General features: G+C 37.5%; 1 protein-coding gene across 3 annotated transcripts; it reads left to right on the forward strand.

Annotated features, from left to right (window-relative positions):
• Positions 1-7,297: 7,297 nt before the first annotated feature.
• LOC132626617 (uncharacterized) lies at positions 7,298-20,985 on the forward strand. 3 transcript variants are annotated; one of them, XM_060341542.1, is made up of 14 exons: positions 12,423-12,587; positions 12,678-12,765; positions 12,846-13,404; positions 15,862-16,381; positions 16,467-16,526; positions 16,621-16,689; positions 16,771-16,821; positions 16,927-16,995; positions 17,081-17,328; positions 18,711-18,917; positions 19,168-19,260; positions 19,341-19,439; positions 19,523-19,804; positions 20,815-20,985. In XM_060341542.1, the coding sequence occupies exons 3-13, from the start codon at positions 13,399-13,401 to the stop codon at positions 19,802-19,804; spliced, it is 1,704 nt and encodes a 567-aa protein (XP_060197525.1). In that variant the 5' UTR covers positions 12,423-12,587; positions 12,678-12,765; positions 12,846-13,398; the 3' UTR covers positions 20,815-20,985. The 3 variants fall into 3 exon arrangements, 2 of the variants coding, with proteins under 2 accessions (XP_060197526.1, XP_060197525.1); XM_060341543.1 differs by lacking the exons at positions 12,423-12,587; positions 12,678-12,765; positions 12,846-13,404 and adding exons at positions 7,298-7,487; positions 7,657-7,741; XR_009577516.1 differs by lacking the exons at positions 15,862-16,381; positions 16,467-16,526; positions 16,621-16,689; ... (6 more) ...; positions 19,523-19,804; positions 20,815-20,985 and adding exons at positions 7,298-7,487; positions 7,657-7,741 and having other exon boundaries at positions 9,994-12,587; positions 12,846-13,403.
• Positions 20,986-21,388: the final 403 nt, after the last annotated feature.

Raw genomic sequence — 21,388 nt, forward strand, 5'->3', positions numbered from 1 at the left:
TTCTAGAATTCGTCGGCGCAATCCCGCCACATTCGGCACACACAACCTGCCTCGGTATCTAAGAATCCCATCAATAGAACCTTCAAATGGAGATTTTTCTTTCTCACGAGATGTGTCTCTATAACGACATAATTGAGGATCTTCACATTATCGTTCCTTCACTTCCATGTCCAAGGACGAAATTGTGGAATCTTTGATACTAATACCTGCATCACCCGAATCAAGTATACGCACTCCAAGATTAGCCAATCGATGAAGTTCTTGAACCATTTCTTTCCTTTCCGGAGGGATTTCACATAAACTGCCCATTGATCGGAAACTAAGAGCATCGGCTACTACATTCGCCTTCCCGGGGTGGTATAGGATGTTAACATCATAATCTATTAATAATTCTAGCCACCACCTCTGTCGCAAGTTCAACTCCATTTGCGTGAAAATGTACTGGAGGCTCTTGTGATCTGTATAGATTTCAACGTGCACACCGTACAAGTAATGTCTCCACATTTTTAAGGCATGAATGACCGCAGCCAATTCGAGATCATGAGTTGGATAATTCTTTTCATGTTTCCGCAATTGTCTCGAAGCATATGCAATAACCTTACCATACTGCATCAATACACATCCCAATCCGACACCCGAAGCATCACAATACACAACATAGCCATCTGACCCTTCTAGAAGTGTTAAAACTGGAGCTGAGGTCAACCTATTTTTCAACTCTTGGAAACTACGTTCGCAAGCATCGGTCCATTAAAATTTTAGCTGACTTCTGAGTTAGCTTTGTCAATGGGGCTGAAATAGATGAAAATCCCTCTACGAATATTCTATAATAGCCTTCCAAACCTAGAAAACTACGAACTTCCGTGGGCGTCGTAGGCCTTGGCCAAGTCTTCACAGCTTCAATTTTCTGAGTGTCGACTCGAATGCCATCATATGAAATAATATGGCCCAGAAATGTTACAGAATTTAGCCAAAACTCACACTTTGAAAATCTTGCATACAATTCTCGGGCTCGAAGAATGCCAAGAACAATTCTCAAATAATCTGCATGTTCTGATTTTTGCGAGAATACACCAGAATATCATCAATAAATACTATCACAAATAGGTCTAAGAGAGGCCTGAATACGTTGTTCATCAAATTCATAAATATGACCGGAGCACTAGTCAACCCGAATGACATCACTCGAAATTCATAGTGGCCATATCTCGTTCTGAAGGCCGTCTTAGAAATGTCCGCTTCTCTAACTCTCACCTGATGGTAGCCCGACCTCAAATCTATTTTTGAAAACCACTTGGCACCTTGCAATTGATCGAATAAATCATCAATCTTCGGAAGAGGATATATGTTCTTTATCGTCACTTTCTTCAATTGCCTATAGTCAATACACATTCGTAAAGATCCGTCTTTCTTTCTCACAAACAAGACCGGTGCTCCCCACGGTGATGAACTGGGTCTAATGAATCCCTTCTCTAGAAAGTCTTTCAACTGTTCCTTTAGCTCTTTTAATTCTGCCGGAGCCATTCGATTGGGAGGAATAGAAATAGGCTTTGTGTCCGGCAATACGTCAATAGCGAAATCAATTTCCCTTTCAGGTGGAAGACCCGGAAGTTCATCTGGGAATACGTCTGGGAATTCATTCACTACTGGGACTGACTGGAAAGTTAGCGGCTCTTCCTCGGTGTCATGAACCCGAACTAAATGGTAAACATAGCCCTTGGCTATCATCTTCCTTGCCTTAAGGTAGGAAATAAATCTACCCTTTGGCGATGCTGCATTACCCTTCCATTCAAGCACGGGCTCTCACGGAAATTTGAATCGAACCACTTTTGTGCGACAATCAACATTAGCATAGCATGACGCCAACCAATCCATACCCATAATTATATCAAAGTCTGTCATTTCCAGCTCGATCAAATCAGCTTGGGTCTGACGATCACATATCACAACGACACAATTTTTGTACACATGTCTTGCTATCATGGGATCGCCAATCGGAGTAAGCACCTCAAAAGGTGTAATGGACTCGGGTTTCACCCCAATACAACCGGCAACATATGGTGTAATATAAGAAAATGTAGAACCCGGATCTATCAACGCATACACATCACGAGAGAATATATACAATATACCTGTGACTACATCCGGAGAGGACTCGAGATCCTGTCGTCCGGCTAAAGCATATACACGGGGCTGAGTGGCACCTGAAGTAGATGCTGCCCCTCGGCCTCTACCTCGGCCTGCTGTCATCTGAGGAGTCTGCCCTGTGGGGCGTGCTGATGAGGAACCCACTGCTGAGCCTGTGGGCTGAACCCCACCTCTACCATATCGCAAGAGACTATCTCACATCAAATGTCCAGTCTGCCCACAAACATAACAACCATCAGTGTCCTGACGACACGGCCCTGAATGTAATTTGCGGCACCGACTACATCGTGGAACTGGTGGTCGCCTCTAACTGTAATCACCCCCAAACTGAGAACCCGAAGCTCTCGAGCTCTGACCCTGTCCCGATGGAAAAGAGCGATCGAACCCCCTATCTGCAAACCGAGGAGGTGCACTAGCGCCGACTTGCCTGAATGTCGGGAATAAGCTTGCCTCGATCCCCCTCTATAATCACTGCCTATGCCCATAGATCAAGCCCTTTTGCTTTGCCTCCTATCACTGTCGCGATCACCCTTTGTTGTTGTTGCCGCCCCTCTAAATTTTTAGCATGGGCCTGTATCCGGGAAATGTCCATCCCGTCTTGCAAAGAAGCTGTCAAACAATCTATAAATAAATGGGGTCCCAAACCACTCACAAATCTACGTACCCGATCTCCCATGTCGGCCACCATAGTCGGAGCATATCTAGCCAAAGAATTGAATTGCATGCTATACTCCCGGGCACTCATATTTCCCTGCCTCAAATTCAGAAATCTATCCGCTCTAGCTCAGCGGACCTCGGGTGGCAAATAATGAGGAATAAAAGCATCTACGAACTCTTGCCAAACCGGAGGAGGTGCATTCTCTCCTCTTGATAACACCCAATTGTTGTACCATAACACCGCCACATCCCGGAGTCTATAGGATTTCAACTCCACGGATTCGGTTTCGGAGGCATGGACAATCTTCAATGTCCTCAATATTTCGTCGATAAAACCTTGTGGGTCTTCCTCCGGATTTGACTCGAAGAACTCCGGAGGGTTTAGACTCATAAAATCACGGGCTTTAGTACTCGCTGCCCGGTCGCTTGGACCGACATTCTGCCGCTGTGCCTGTGCGGCAACCAATTGGGTCAATAACTGGATGGCCTCGATCATTTGTTGGCCCGAAGAAACTGGCGAAGGAATTGGAGCTGGGGATCCTCCTTGCTCTTCTACATTAGGCGGGGTAGAAGAAGTATTTGACAAGGCCTCGTTGTGTGATTCGCCTTCCTCTACATTCATCGGAGGCTCTCTTTCGACCCGCCTCTTTGTTGTAGTCTTGCCCTTCTGGGCGGCTGTAGCTTTTCCCTTTGGCGGCATTCTGAATTCATAGCACACTATTAGGGAGGATAAAATCTTATACACGGCTGTATCGCACAATCTCATAGAAGAACGATGGTCATTTTTCCTAAATGCCCTGTAGCCCCTTGTTTATTGATGTGGCGCACTACACACCATAAACAAGACTCTACTAGACACGGCTCGTAGACATTTCCTAGGACCGAACTGCTCTGATACCACTTTTGTCACGACCCGACTAGGGGCCGTGACTGGCACCCGGGGCTAACTGCCGAGCACCGCTCGTACTATTATTTCTTAGGCTTATTTAACAATCACTCATCCGATTCATGCTCAATTTATAAAAAAAAAGTTTTCATTTTAGAAACAAAATGTTTTGATACACATGAGCCCTTAGGCTAGCAACAATAATATATATATATATATATATATATATATATATATATATATATATATATCTACATAATGGCCATGCCATGAAACCACACGACCCACATTGAGTTTCTACGAGCCTCTAAGAGATGACATCTACAACTGTACACAAAAGAATCATCATAGGCACCTCCGGAACAAAGGAGGGCTTTCAGTCAGCTAGCAGCCTCTAAGAATCCGGAGCAAGATCTCCTCCCCGTCTACCTGTGGGCATGAACACAACGTCCAAAGAAAACGGACGTCAGTACGAGTATTGTACTGAGTATGTAAGGCAGGAATGAAATAAACAACATAATAGAAAGATCATAAGTCATGGGACAAAGATATAACCTGCACGAGTGTCATAGGAAATTGTATTACTTTCATATTTCACATTTTACATAATCATAGTATACACGTTATCACATCCTATACATCATCACGTACATCATCATATACATCATCACATCATAACATGTATCGTCACCCGCGTCCGGGTAACCCTCATATGCCGCCCACTAGTGGTGATCATGCCCGGACCTCTCGGCTCGGTGTAAACATAGCAGCCCGCATTAGCGGTGACATGCCCGACCATATAGGCGCGGTGGAATCATACGCAGCCCGCCTTAGCGGTGACATGCCCGGCCATATAGGCGCGGTGGAAATCTTATCATCACAACATCAATCATAACACGTCATTATTATACATTTCATGCCATAGCATCATATTATCATTTCTTAGTGTTCCATGTATCCCGTAGTTATATTACAAATTAGCATTATTCATTATCTTATCGCCATAGCATACATTAGCATTAGGAGCATACATTAGTATTTAAGACAACCACCCTATGTCGGGGTGACGTAAGGTCGTGAACCGCCGATTGTATTATAAACATTTATGAGTATCATGCCTCTCCTTGAGGGGAATAAAACATAAAGCGAGTGTTATCAATAATAACATCGTTAGCGTTATAGGAACATCATGCCACATTTCCTTGAATCTCTACACTCTAGCTCATTATCACTATTATCATGCTCATAGGTGCTTTAGTACATAGAAGGACTCATAAGCTTCATCTTATAAAGGGATTATGGAAAGCTTGAGGGATTCATGCCTTTTTGAAGAAGAGTTAAGCCTTATAAACCTTTCTCGTTTAAGCGATCTAGCGTTTGCTTGTTCTCCTTCAATGTTATGCCTCTACCTTCAAAAGAGGATTCGTACTAACATTAGTCCATTAGCCATAAGAACGCACTACTACTCTAGAGAAAATTGGGCGGCACTTCCTTTGTTTATACTACCTTTCCGCCGTTCTATCTCAACTCCCAACATTTACAACAACACTCACCATATCGCAAGCAACAATCATCATTTATATACTTTTAGTAAAATCCACCATTTCTCTCCAATTTCTTCACATTTATGGTTATAGGTTCGCTATCGTATTTTCCCATGTATCACACTTATCTCATGGTCTACATGTCATTTATAACGTATTCATACTCACAATACACTAACATTCATGATTCAATTCCACTATCATTCAATGGTGGCACTATTCACCCATTCAAGACCCATTTCCCATATCTCTCTACAATTCAATCTTCTTAGTCTTCTAATACCTTAAACAACATGATAAAGTCATGAAACATACCTTAGATGATGGTTGAACAAGTCTTGAGTTGAATTAATTCATTTGCACAAAACCCTAGTTCCACCTTCCATGGAATTTCTTAACTTAGATGATCCTTGATGGGTTTCTTACACTTGGTTCTTGTGGATTGATGAAGTTGATCTTAATTCTTCACTTGAATTCTGGGTTTCGAAGAGTTTGGAATGTTCTAGAGAGAGGTTGGGTCGTGGAGTGAGAAGGAAAAATGAATAAAATGGACTTGGATCATTTTTTTTATAAAGTTGAAATCTGTCTCGATGCCATTATACGGTCCGTACAAATTTATATGGTCCGTATAATCGACCGTAAAAATGCTCCAGTGGCTGCCCTTTTTCTGTGTCAACTTGACGGTTCATTTTACGGGCCGTAAAATTTTATACGGTCCGTATAATGTACCATAAAACCCACCTTTTCTTAACTTCATTCTGTGACACTTCTACGGTTCATTATACGATCGTAAAACCATTATACGGTCTGTATAATCGACCATATAATCCACCAGTTAACTGAATATTATTTTTGTCACTTCGTTAAATTTCCGATCCTTATGGAACCTTCTTAACAATTGTTCAACACTTCGATACTAATCTAAGGGACGTCATTACTCATCAAAACAGCGCACACGCTATTTCCTTTGTTAGCTTATTCGTTGTACATATGCGGGGGATTTTCCAAGGTGTAACACCTGCCTCAGTCATGTTGTTACTTTATTTTGCTAATAAACTTGTCGTATCTCACTTGTGCTTATCCATCCAATTAATACTCCCGGTATCACACTTTATTGGAGTTACCCTTTTCTCTTTCTATGTCGTGTTTCAGCACTACCAGTCTCTCTAATTTACTCTAGCATTTCCCTATACCATATGAATGTTGATCACATAATTACCGTTACTATCAATTTAACAACATTTAGCTCGTCTTTTGTAATTGTCAATGATACTCCTAACTAAATATTGTCCTGCCATTACTTTTTGCACAACATCTTTTCCTGTTGGGACATATTACAAGCTTATATCTTATCTCCTTTAGATTCTAGAAAAATTTCGGCAGAGTTTCCTCTATATTTCTTACTATCTCAAAGCCTGCATGTAGCAAATACCAACAATACCTCACGGGGACAATATATATGTACGACATATCTCAGCCACACAGGGCTCTCACTTTCAAGTAAAAGCACAAAGATGTCGAAACATACCTCATATATCTCACTTCAAGATGCACCTGATCCTTTAGTGATCTGCCCTGTTATCCCTTCCTATTTACTTTCCCTTTCATCCTTCAACTTTACATTTAAATTATACCTCAATATTCTTACCTTACTCGACACACACTACAAGAAACTTATCTTTTAACGACGATTTCTTAACGAAGGGAGATAAATCCGGTCGTTCTAAGTATATTTATAACGACTAAATTCTTCTCCAGTCATTAAAGATAATTTTTAGTTCAATATCAACGAGGGGGCAATATCCAGTCCTTAAAAAACATAATATCGAGTCGTTCCCCCAAATAAAATAAGGCGCTAATTTTTCCTACTTTTTTTTTCCCAGCCCCACGCTCCCCCTCATCTGCTTTCCCACCATTTTTCCTCAACCCCACTCCCCTTCATACGCAACAATCACCCCTCAAAATAAAAACAAACTGCTTCTTAATTTATAATGCTTAGATATGCATTAATTACTTATTTTTCTGTATGCAATTTTTTAGAGGAGACTCACACCAACTTAATCAGCTAGAAAGAAGGATGACTATCAGAATCTAAAGAGATAATTGAGTAAAACCCCACCAGAAGGAGTTTGCAACGGATGCTACACATACGGGTAATTATCAAGCGGCTCAATTTCAGGAATTCTGCAACAAATTCTTTGGATAAACACCAAATTTTGTGGTGAAACTGATTCTGAAGATAGGATTGAAAGGTAAAACAAATTTGTTGAAATTTTTGGGGAAAGTAAATCTCGTTCTTCCTGCACTGAAATTTCAATTTGGATAACAACCAAATTTTGTGGTTTGGGTGTTATGCTCCATTTCCTAGCCCAACCCATATAAAAACCTAATTATTTCTCTCTATTTTGATTACACAACCAGTTTGGTACAACTTACTGAAAAGAACTGGCTTTCGAGAAAGAAGCTTATCTCAACAATTTACAATTTCCTTCTCCTTCACATCAAGGTAAATATCTGTCAATTTACTAAATATTGTATTTATTGATTGTGAAATTGGGTATTCTTTTCCTATTCGTATGAGTTCTCTGTTCGATTGTATTGATTAATTGGTTTAGTGATACATTTTACTGTTAAATTGGACAAACATGGATTGCTGGTATTTTGTGCTTGGAGATTTTTTCCTGGATATCAATAATTTGTCTTGAAAACCTTTTTGTGATTTATAATGAGCTGAACCCTATATTTGTTTTCTCTCTGCCTTCGGATGATATTCTTTTTATTGGTCGTCATTCTACTAATAATGAAGGAATCGAGTCTTAGAGTTCTGTAGCCAGATAATGTCATTGTCAGTGCTCTGTCTTTGTTGCTCAAATCCCATGCCAAGAAGGTTGGCAAAACAAATATTGTCAGTAAGACCAGCATTTGATCGAAACTCTAATGATTCCAAGCTGTTCGCGAGACTATCCCAATTTGATATGGGAATTGTAATTTGTTTGTTCAGATCTGAGAGGAAGCAATTTGAGAAGGAAAGTCTTTTTAGATGCTTAAGGTCAAACAAGTGTTCTGTGAATTCTGCAGCTGGGGAGCAGTGAAGGGAGTTGTCGTATAGGTCTCCGATAGTTAAATCCGTTATATGCCAGAAGCCATTGGAGAAATCACATGATACTCCCTGTGTATTATAATTAAAACAAGAGTTCATGGAGCTGATAAAAGTAATTAAACTAAAATTTATGTTACAATGTAAAGAATTTTTACTCTATTTTAGACTTAAGTTAACCAACAAGAACAAGTGACTTTTCATGGTTAACTTGGAAAATAGATTAATAACATGTATTTATGTCATAAGTCATGTTTCAGGTGAATTAGTCGCTTGCGGAAAATAATTTATGAAGATGAGGGAGATGTGTTACAGTATTAGGAAGTGGAGAAAACTTAATTCTAGAAATGAATACAATTTTACATCAAGATAAGGGAAGTCATTATAAAAAAGTGATAAATTTTGCAATTACTGCAGTAGATGGTACTAATAGGAAAGTGTCTTAGAAATTGGATAGCTCCTTAATGATGTCTCTCTCTGACATACACTCACATCACACTGATCGCAAATCCATAAATGAAATAAGAATTTAGGAATTCCTTGTCACTTTAACTAACAATTTTATGGAAAGAGTTGATGAAAAAAATCCATGCATGGCTTTGTAACATACTCTACTGAGTGCATGCTGGAGCAACACATTTTGTTTAACTAGTGTTGTCTGAACTAGCATTACTGTTTTTTGATTTCCAATTCCAAACAAACAAACAAAAAAACCAAAAAAATAATGGTAAAACATACTAGAACTAGCAAATGAAATCATAAGATTAGTACCTGTATTGTTGTCCAGCCACAAGGATCAGGATAAAGAAATGAACCATTCCACTCATTTCCAACAAAACCTTGAATGGCAGAGTACAATGCCTCTTTCTCATATTTATTGTCTTTTGAATCTTGAATTTTGCTGCCTCAAGCAAGGTTGTTTTATAGCCGATCATTTAACTTCCAGCTGTTTGAAATTTAAAAAAAATAAAATTGAAGAGAGATCTGGTGGATTCATCACATTCTAGAATTTTAGTTTTTCTTTAAAGTTCCTAAAGGAATACAAAAATAACAGGACTTAACATTTTGAAGTCTCAAAAGTAGCAAACCAAGGCTGGTTTTCCATCTTCATCCCTCTCCAGGTTCATTCAATGGTTTTCCGAAAGTGTTTGCAAGGTGATCTTGAGCTTGCCACCTTGATTTTAGCAACCTCCTTTCCACTAGGATCTTTAATTTTGTGATATGTAGATCTTTCAACATTTTTGTAAGCTTCCTCAGCACATATCTTACAAAGATTTCTTATTTTCATGTTGCATTAGTGAGATAGTATCATACATAGTCCTAAAGGACCAATATGCTGAAGTTTCTTCATTAGCCCAATGTCATAGTTGTTATCTCTACCTTTTTTTTTTTTTTAATTTTCCTTCATAAAACACTCTTTAAGTGTCCTTTATTTTTTAAAATTGTCTACTGGAAAAAATCATCATTTTATACCTATAAAAAAGTTCATCGTTTTTCAGTACAATGAAATTTATGTATTTTGTGATGTTGCACGTTTCCGGAGACGAGTATAACTATATGTATCTATTTCTCATTAATCCATAACTCTAGAATAAATGTTTAACTCTTACTCCATGGTTGTTGTACTAATTTAATTTTATATCTATTTTACATGAACCAAGATTATGGCACCAAATAAGCAATGGATGGAACTTATTAATGATCGACTTGCTGGTGCTTACGTAGATGGGGTGGAAAGTTTTTTAGATTATGCTTTTACAAGATTGGGAGAACCACAATTGATACGTTGTCCCTGCATCAAATGTGGTAATGCAACTTCTAGAACACGTGTTGTGGTCAGGTCACATTTGATAGTACATGGGATAATACCGGGCTATACTCTTTGGTATCACCATGGGGAGAGGTCAGGTGAAGCACAACCAGATTCTGAATTTATATATGATAATGACATCGAAGAGGGTGATGGTGAGGATGAAATACATGGGATTTTGAGAGATTTGTATTATAATGGAGATAATATGAACAATAGTGGTGATGATTTTGTCGAGGAGGAACCAAATCTTGAAGCAAAACGATTTTATAAGCTACTGGAGGATTTTGAGCTACCTTTATATGAAAGTGCAAAAGTTTCTAAACTTTCTACTTTGGTTAAATTGCTTCACATTAAAAGTATTGGTCATTGGAGTAATGAGTCAATTACGATGTTATTAAAGTTTTTGAAAGAAGATTTATTGCTTGATGGAACAAACTTGCCGAATTCATATTACGAGGCAAAGAAGGTTATTCGAGATCTTGGTCTTTCTTATAAGAAGATTGATGCGTGTAAGAATGATTGCATGTTATATTGGAAGGATGATAATTGTCTTGAATCTTGCAAAGTTTGTGGAGTATCCAGATGGAAGGAGGATAAACATAGTGGGGAAACCAAATTTAAAAGTGGAAAAAAGATACCATACAAGATTTTACGTTATTTTCCTCTAAAGCCCAGACTTCAAAGATTATTTATGTGTTCAAAGACATCTCCTCTTATATCATGGCATCATGATAAAAGAGTTGATGATGGGATTATGAGACACCCAGCTGATTCAATGGTATGGAAAAACTTTGATGAGCTTCACCCATCTTTTGCTGCTGAGCCTCGTAATGTAAGACTTGGGCTTGCTAGTGATGGATTTCAACCATTTGGAATGTCCAGAACTCCATACAGCATTTGGCCCGTGGTACTTATTCCTTATAATTTACCACCTTGGCTTTGCATGAAGCAAGAGAATTTTATTTTATCAATGCTTATACCTGGTCCTGAGAGTCCTGGGGATGCAATTGATGTCTATCTTCAACCTTTGATAGAGGAGTTGAATGAATTATGGGAAACTGGAGTGGAGACCTTTGATGCGTCAACTAAAAAGAATTTTACATTACATGCATCTTTGTTATGGACCATCAATGACTTTCCAGCATATGCAAATTTGTCTGGATGGAGTACAAAAGGAAAATTGGCTTGCCCATGTTGCAATAAAGGAACTGTTTCCACAAGGCTAAAAAATTGTAAAAAACAGTGTTACATGGGCTACAGACGCTTTCTTCCTCTTGATCACAAATGGAGGAATGATAAAGCGTCATTTGATGGCACTAAGGAGACGAGACTACCACAAAAAATGTTGTCCAGTGGTGATATACTTGATCAAGTTGCTGATTTAGATGGGTTACCACTAACAAAGGATCCAAAGAAGAAGAATAAGATATCACATGAAAGTAGGGGTGATAATTGGAATAAGAAGAGTATATTCTTTGATCTTCCTTATTGGAAAACTTTGTTGTTGCGACATAATCTAGATGTGATGCACATTGAGAAAAATATCTGTGATAATATATTGGGGACAATCTTAAATGTCAAAGGAAAAACCAAAGACACCTTGAATACTCGGTTGGATTTACAAGCAATGAACATACGAAAAGATTTGCATCCAATAAAAAATGGGGATAAATATGAGTTACCACCAGCATGTTACACATTATCTCCTGAAGAGAAGCAAACGTTTTTCAATTTATTAAAGAATCTAAAGGTCCCAGATGGATTTTCATCAAATATTTCCCAGTGTGTGAACCTTAAAGATCGCAAAATTTCAGGATTAAAAAGTCACGATTGTCATGTTATTCTACAACATTTACTCTCACTTGTCATACGTGGTATGCTCTGCAAATCTGTGTCGGAACCATTTATTGAGTTGTCTTTATTTTTCAAAGTGCTTGGGGCGAAATGTTTGAGTGTGGATGTGTTGGAACAAATAGAAGCCCAAATACCATTAACCTTGTGCAAGTTAGAAAGGGTCTTTCCTCCTGCATTTTTTGATGTCATGGTGCACTTGGCAATTCATTTACCTAATGAAGCTAAGATTGCTGGACCAATTCAATATCGATGGATGTATCCAATAGAGCGCTACCTACACTTTTTGAAGTCTTTTATTGGTAATATGGCTCGCCCAGAAGGTTCGATTGCAGAGGGATATTTAGCAACTGAATGTATGACTTTATGTTCAAGGTATTTGAATACAATGAAGACAAAATTTAATTGCCTTGAATGAAATTATGATGGTGGTGTGTTTGAATCTGAGGGAGGTTTGACAATTTTTTGTCAACAAGGAAAACCTATAAAGGGTAGGAAAGGTAGCAAGCAAGATAAACTTGATTCAACTGAAATGGAGCAGGCACATTTTTATATATTGAAGAATTGTGATGAAATTCAACCATTTCTCGAGTAAGTAATGACTTAATCTAATAATTTACTGATACGTTGTCCATATTTTTCATTTAAAATGACATGTAGTTACACTTAAATTATTTGTAGAGAGTTTTCACAAATTCATGTTGATACCTCTCAACAAAGTTCAGATGTGGAATGGAATAGGCAGTTCATTACTTGGTTGCAAGAAAAGGTGAGTATCATTTAATCAAAAAATTTCCTGAATCAAATATGTAAATAGTATTTGCTAAAATATGTAGTCGATGTTGTTAGGTTGCAAGATTACACAAACACGATAATAGTAAGAGAATGGAAGATTTGCTCTCACTGGCACGTGGTCCTTTGCCATATGTGACAAGATTCAAAGGCCACATTATTAGTGGATATAGGTTTCACGTGCAAGAGTATGATAAAGGTTTGAGAACTCAAAATTCCGGGGTGGTTGTAGTTGGTGAGACTGATGAAGAGCAAAAAGAAATGGATTACTATGGCGATTTAACCGAGGTTCTTGAATTACAATTTGTTGAGGGAAGAAGAGTTATTTTGTTTCGATGCACATGGTTTGATGTATATAATCAAGAGAGGGGAGTTAAAATGGATGAATATGGTTTTGTAAGTGTTAACCGCCAGCGATTTTTGAAAACAAATGAGCCTTTTGTATTAGCCAACCAAGCATCACAAGTATTTTATGTTGTCGATCATTCCAATAAAGGTTGGCATATTGTACGAAAGGTTCAACCTCGTGATTCTTTTGACATTTTGCAAAAAGAAGATGACGACTTAGAGGAGTTAGATAACTCTACACAAATGAAAAGGAAAAGAACACATGAAGGTTTGGAGCTTTATTATGATTTCTTTTAATTTGTTAATTTTTTTTTTGGTTAATGATAATTCTTTATTTTTTATTATTTTGGGAAAGTCTAGGAGGCTTTTTGGGCCTAGGGCTAGTTTTATTAATTTTCTAACACGCAAAAATGATGTGATGATATTACAAATGATAATACTAAGATAATGAGAAAATAATATAAGAACGAATATAGAGTCAAGGCCCTTGTTCTTTGAACTTGTAAAATCTTCTAAATTGTGGAATTCTATCACCTTGTCTTGATCATCTAGCCTTTCCAAAATGTCTTGGTACTTCATCAATTTTTCTTGGATCTTGTAGACTTTGTTGAAGTGGTAGGGACAACCCCTTGTTGCTTTGCTTGTCTCATTGGTATATGCCTTGGAACAAATTCCTCATTCATCTTACCATCCCAACTATGCTTCTTTGCATGAGTTTTATTTTTGTTTTTTTCACTTTGCACCTGTCTAGAAGACAAGTCCCCATGCCTTGTAGCATTGAGAAAATTCTGTGCAGCTGACTCTTCATCAAGATTAATTTTCCTTTCTTCACCAGCAACTGGTACTTGTAAATTTACAGTGTTCTTTTGCACATTGACAACATGAGATTGTTTTTTATCCTTTGCATTGGCCTCATATTTCCTAACCTGCTTCTGAGTGTTATGTTCCTTGCCTGAAACTTTTAAGTTTACGGAAGTAGCATGTAAGACCTGAATCTGCTTTTTTGCAGCACTTTGCACAGCCTGGCTATTCTTTCCTTCTGAATTTAAAGTAATTTGTTACTGCTGAGTTTCTTGTACATTTGTATTACCTTTGCCACCTGATTTGCCATGGGTAGAAACACTCCAGCCTTCTTAGCACCATTCTTATGGTCCTGTACTGCACCAGATAGAACTGGTGCAACAGTTTTACTTTGTTGCTGCTTAGGAGTATTTATAGTTGAAGTTAACTCATTTCCAAGTATCATATCTTCTTCCTGGCCTGACTGAAACTCAGCACCCCTCATTGGAGTCACTGAATCACTTACAGAAATATCAACTTGCTGTTGTTTCTCCTTTGCGCACTTCACTTCATTCTTATCTACCTCTTGACTACTTAGCAGTAAACCAACAATTTTAGCTTGCCACTTGCAATTGCTGGTTTTGATAATCACCAGCTATTCCTCAAAATAAACAACTGTCCATTTTTTTTTTAAAAGTAGCAAACTTCTGCTTTCAAGTCAACAGGTCCTTGCATCTGTACCAAAAATTCTTGCACAAATGCCTCCTCCACTGCTGAAATTCGCTACTGTGTGCGTGGCCTGCATATTGTGTAGCTGCTGTGTTTCCTTGCTTTTTCTTCTCCATGATCTCCTCCCTAAATACTTGAACATGGTGGCACATTGTTGATCCCATCATCCTCTTCTTGCCTGTCACCCTCCTTTTCACACCATATCGCAAAAGCCATCCTAATCTACTTACAAAATTGCTGGCCAAAAATGTAATGAGGAACATTCCTGGCAGCAGTTAGTCGAATAAAATTCCACCACACAAAGCTATATTTTTCTCCTCTATTCAGTGATTTTATGCAACAATAAATGACATCAGTTTTTGCGTTAAAAAACACCATTTGGTGCCCTTTCTACTCATCAAAAACGCACCCAATATGGCTTGGACAGTAGCTAAAAGGTTCGCCAAAAGTGCAGCCCCGTCTCACCTTTCGCATCACCATCTGGTGTTCTGAAAAAATCGCACCAGCAGGTGCTCTAATCAGAACCAAAATGCATCCCTTCACATCAATATTTAAGAACCAAAGGAATTGCCTGGCAGTAACCCGAACCCCAGCGCAGTGCAGCTTCGTAGCTTGAACTAGACGAGGAAAAATCGAACAATCCATGACCAAATTTCCTTGCGTAAATCAGTGACAAGAAAGCCCCTTTCTTGTAGATCCTTCTTGTAATTTCCTCCAGTTGTACAACTCAACTGAGGAACTAACAGCTCTGTAGTAGCTGAATAGACCACAGCAGGTGCCATAATTCCAAACAGCACCATCAGTAGCCTTTTATTCACAAAGTCCCAACTGTAGCCTAATTTTCTGGTGTTACTAGCCTGTATTGCTCCATCCGTAGTCTCACACCAGCAACCAGTACTAGATACAAACAAGCTGCACTGATGCATCACACCAAATTTCCACCTGAAAATCAGCAACCAAAGGTGCACAAACAAGTTGCACTGATGCATCAGCCTCTGGCCACCTTTTGCTATTGATTCTTTATTATTTACTCTGAATGTTTTTCCCAATGAATTAATCTTGAATATTACCTCGCTCTTACTATAGTAGTAATGGTTCATGCAAGGAATCTTGTGACATGTACATTGTGTCTTCATGCTGAATGTCGTTCTCAATTTACTTTTCTTCTTATTGAAAACTTGCTGACTTTGCTCTTATATATTTTTTTTGGTATTAGGTTGACATGAATCCCTCAAAAATCCAGAAGTATGAAATGGGATCAGCTTCAAAGATTGCTAAGCATGAATTCATTCAACCTGGTGCCTTAGCAGCAAAGGGACGGGGAGGGAAAAGCTTAAGAGTAATGGGCTCTTTAAGAGTTAATGCCAAACAGAGGCCTCTAATTGCCAAAAATAAGAGTTGTAATACAGCAACTTCTAAGTTGAATATGCTAGCTGAGAAAAATTTCAATGTGCACCCTTATTTTGAAGCAATGGAAGACAATTTCCCCCTCTATCAAGAAGCTGAAATGACTCAAGACGCTCAGAGAAGTGACAGAAGCGGTCGAGGACAAATCATAAGAGTTACTGCTGAAAAGATGACTCCGATTGGAAAAAATAGAAGTTGTACTCCAGCAACTTCTAATCTAAATAAGCCAACAAAGAGAAGTATCCTTGTGCCTCCTGATTTTGATCCAATGGAAGACTTCCTTTATCAAGATGTTGAAGTGACTCTAGATGTTCAGAGAAGTGATACTAGTATTTTATTTTCTTCTGTGTAATATTTCTTGTTGTTAGTGGACTTGAAATTTTTGTTTTGTTTGACTTACACTACAATTCGCAGGTCCATTTGAATCTCAAAAGGCAAAAAAAGTGGCTGCAGTGACTCGAGATGTTCAGAGAAGTGAGACTTCTATTTAATTTCTTCTCTGTAATATTTTCTTGCTGTTAGTGGGCTTGAACTTTTTGTATTGTTTGACTTACACTAAAATTTGCAGGTCCATTTGAATCTCAAAAGGCAAAAAAAGTGGCTGAAGTGACTCGAGATGTTCAAAGAAGCGAAACTGGTATTTTATTTTCTTCTGTGTAATATCTTTTTGTTTTTAGTGGGCTTGAACTTTTTGTATTGTTTGACTTAAAATTTGCAGGTCCATTTGAATCTCAAAAGGCAAAAAAGATGGCTGAAGTTACTCGAGATGGTTAGAGAAGCGAAACTAGAATTTTATTTTCTTCTGTGTGATATTTTTTTGTTGTTAATAGACTTGAACTTTTTTGTATTGTTTTACTTCGATTAAAATTTGCAGGTCCATTTGAATCTCAAAAGGCAAAAAAAGTTGCTGAAGTGACTCACGATGCTCAGACTAGTGAAACTAGTACTTTATTTACTTTTGTGTAATATTTTCTTGTTGTTAGTGGCTTGGACGTTTTGTTTTGTTTGATGTACTTTAAATTTTGTAGGTCCATGTGAATCTGAAAAGACAAATAAAGTGAGAGGAATGAACATTTGTAAGAAAGTTTTGCGACTGAAACCTGGAGAAAAGTTAAGAGTCACTTTCTACCAAAATCGAGTTGTTGGGCCGAATCACGCCTCATTTTCTAGACACTTGGGTTTGCTAGTTCGTGATCGTAATATGTGCCCGCTGCGAGTACACTCATGGTTGGACATCGAAGAACATAAGCTTGAGCACATGTGGAAAGCTGTTACTGTAAGTATATACAACATTGCTTTCTTGATTTTATATAAAGTGAAAATTTGATATGAAAATTAATGTCTAGGTGATATATCACCCTCCCTAGCAACATTAAAAAAATTCTGTGCAGTAGACCTCATCCATATCAATTCTGCTTCTTTCCCTTCCTGCTACTACTACTTGCAAGTGTCCTTGAGAATTTTTTACTGCAACCTGATTTTGGCTTTTGACATTGGATGTAGAATGCTGCAAAATCTGTGAATTTACCAGTTGATTCTGCTTATTTCCATCATGGTGTACCACCTGAGATGACTTGCCTCCTGTAGTACCATTATTCTTTTGTTGTTGCATCTGCTGATTAGAACCAGTAGCATGTTTGTTCCCACTGCTCTTCATCACTTCATCAGGCTGTTGTTTGTGAGCTGTAAAATTTTTAGCTGTATGCTGCTGCTTATGATTATTAGCCTTGGGAGACACATTAGTTTCAAGTGCCTTGTCTGCTTGTTGCCTTGTTTGCACCACAGCATCCCTCAAGTGAAATGGAGTAACTGAAGCACTCTTAGTAGCATGAACTTGCTGCTGTTTGTGTACTATTTTTTCAGCCAGCTTCTCAGCACTCATATCCACGACTTGACTGATTTCCTGCATTTGCACATCAGTGCCCACCTGCAATTTAGTACTAATTTCACCGACAATATGCACCTTCTTCTGAGTATCTCCAGCTATACCACCAGTATCATTAACACTCTCAACATCCTTTTCCTGGCGTTGAGTATTAATATCCTCTTGTTCCCTCTACATAACAGTAACATCATCATCTGTAGCCATTAATATCCTCTTGTTCCCTCTACATAACAGTAACATCATCATCTGTAGCCATTAATATCCTCTTGTTCCCACATAAGCTATCAAATTTGTTAACAACTTGCACAGCCTTAGAACATACTGTAGCAAGCTGTTTTCATTATTATTTCCTACAGTTTGCTTTACTGCAGGCACTGCCAGTTATTGTTTATTCCCATCAACATTCTTTTGTCTCTGATTTTTCCTTTGGTTAGTTTGCCACTTATACACATTCTTAACATTGCCCACAACTTTCCCACTCTGTAACACCATAGTAACATGATTCTTCACCTTGTTTGGGTAAGAAACTTTATTTTTGCTCTTGTTATTACCTTTAACGGGTTCTTTAGCATTGTTAACAGTTGAGACTTGCTTACCTTTATCTCCATTAAGATCATTCCAATATGTTTTGGTAAACAATACTTGTTATTGATTTGAAATATTGATTTTTGATCCTAAAACTTCCAGGTTACTGCTATAATTGGTGATCTGTAAATTGATGCCTTGTTTTAACTTATTCAAGACACTTCTGTTTATATTTTTCTCTATTTCAGGAAAAATTTGACAGTGACGACATGATTGATCATAGAGGTCATGTTCTGCAACATATGAGGAAACTTTGGAATAATGGGAGAGGATCATTGCACAAGAAAATGAAATCGAAGTCATTGCATGAGGTTCTAAAAGATGTGCTGGCAGGAGTAGAAAATAGTGATTGGCAATGGTTGGTCAAGGAGCATTTCTTATCTGATAAATTTAAGGTATGATTTCATAGCCATTAACAAATAGCATTTTATTTCTAGTGGCATGTGATTACTTTTCAAGAACAATTTATGGCAGGGCCAAAAAAAAAAAATTTTGATGTCTTCTTTCCACAGGACCCACAAAATAAAGTTGCATTGATGTTTTTTTTTCTCTATTTACTCTCTGCTACCTATCCTCAAAGCTAACATTAAAAATAGAATCATTAAACTACCTTATAATAATTTTACTATTGTGTTGTTAATGCAGGAAGCAAGTACAAGAAACTCAGTCAATAGGTCTAAGGTGGTTATGCCTCATCGTACAGGTAGCAAACCTTATAGAGAGATTAATTACGAAATGGTAAGTAAATCGTGTAACCCTATGAGGAAATCTCCTCTTTGTATGAAAGATTTATGTGACTTGTTTTTTTAATTGTAAAGGGAGGCAAAGATGGTAATCCACCAAACATGGCAATTATTTTCTTTGAGACTCATAAGAAGGACGATGAGCTTGTCGAACCTGAAACCATCGAAAAATATGTATGTCTTTTTATAAATTTCATTTAACATCCTTCCTCTTCTTTAGTGTATTGCAATATTTTAAACATTCTTATATTTTATAGGCTGAAATCCAAGAGCTGGTACAATCTGAACCGTCTCTTACTAATATTGAGGTAGTGGAAAGGTGCTTTGGACCTCAATGCAAAAGTCATGCAGTTGGATTTGGGGGTGGGATAATCGCTAAGGAGTTGAAAGGTGGTACCACCTCAAAGGCTGCATTGTTGGAAGAGCTTAAAATAACTAAAAAGAAAAGGAATCACTACAAAACCGCATGGATATTCTGGAGAGTAAATATGAACGGCTTGAACGTATATTGGTTCGTCAGCGTTCATCACCTCCACTAGGTTAGTAAATTTTCTGTCAGCTATTACATAATGTGTATTTCTCAATAGATTTAGTGATATGTTTTACAAGTGCTCCTCTTTGATAACGACTTTGCTAATGCAGTAGCCTGTTTTGCTATTATGATTTGATCTAGAGACTAGATTCAAGTGTTTTAATTTTTGAAATAGTTCTACTGTGTACGTCAACAGTTATGCAGTCTTCTGGCGTTTGAGATTTGTGGATTTATTTGTTAATTTTTATGATGATGATGATGGCGTTTGGGTAAAAGAGTAGTTCATCGGATATGTCTATTTGGTTGAACTGTTTGTGAATAATTAGAGTTGCTTCATGGAAAATATATATATATGCGCACCCAAATTTGTGTAAGGTAATTAAAAATAAATGTGTGTTGATTGTCCCATAATGCACCAGGTAATTTCTAGTTGTGACTGTTTCAAGATGGAAGAAGCTTATTGTGATAGCTTTATTGATCATTTTTATCTCCACATTGCCATCTCTCTGTTTTGAGAAATCAAAATGGTATAGATTAATTATAAGCCTTTAAGAATATGTTAGCTACTATATGGCTGAACCATTTTTTGTATACTTCAAATACAATCTGTTTGCTCCTTTAGAAATTCCTTTCTTTCAAGTATCAATGACAGTCTTCATTACTAATGTGTAATAGTTTTAGGGTCAAGCCAAAACCTTAGGGTGATTGATAGTGTTGAAATTTCATTAAGATTAAGAATGAAATGGCTACGAGTGAGAAGGATCTATTGGTTGGGATGATATATTTACTTTTGACATGTATAGAGGTATATTATGATAAATCTATGTTTTTCTACTGTTCTGTAGGTATTTGTTGTTTGCTATTCATACTATGTTAACATGTTGATAGATAATGCATGATTTATTTGCTCCAATTGTTTGGCTAACTGGTGATTAAATTATTCCTTTATTTTTTAAACTAGGAAAATAGCTAGCAGGCATTCTGTTACTAAACTGACATGGATTGTTCTTTTAACAGATCAAGAACTTGAAGATTGAAGAAATGTGCTCGAACAAAGTGCAGAGCAAGTTGAAGTGCATTATGTTTATTGTTTTATTAGTATTGGTGCAGAGACGTCATTTGTACATATGCTACAATTTCCTTTTCTCAATTTTTAGGATTTGATGGATTTATTTTGTTGGACATATATATGTTTTTCAGTAATTACTGTGATGTTTAGGTTTTTGGGCCTAACAATGAAATTTTATATGAATATCAATTATTTGGTATGTTTTAGGTTGCATGTGAAAGCATATAAAATTATACTACTTCAGAAGAGCAGGGAAAATTATGAATTATTTAATTATTTTTATTAAAATTTGCAAAAGGAACATCAGTCGTTAAAAGTATTTTGATCAACGAAAGGAATTTCAGTCGCTAAAAGTACTTAATAACGACTAGAGTTTGTTGTTTTATTTCAAGGTTTAACGACTAGAGAGGTCATCAACGAAGGGAAATTTGGTCGTTGTAAGGAAGTACAACGACTGGATTACTTGTTGTCGTTAAAAAATATTTAACGACTGGGTTTGCAATCCGGTCGTTACGTTTTAAC

Source organism: Lycium barbarum, chromosome 2 (genome assembly GCF_019175385.1).
Source record: "Lycium barbarum isolate Lr01 chromosome 2, ASM1917538v2, whole genome shotgun sequence".
Classification (NCBI taxonomy): domain Eukaryota; kingdom Viridiplantae; phylum Streptophyta; class Magnoliopsida; order Solanales; family Solanaceae; genus Lycium; species Lycium barbarum.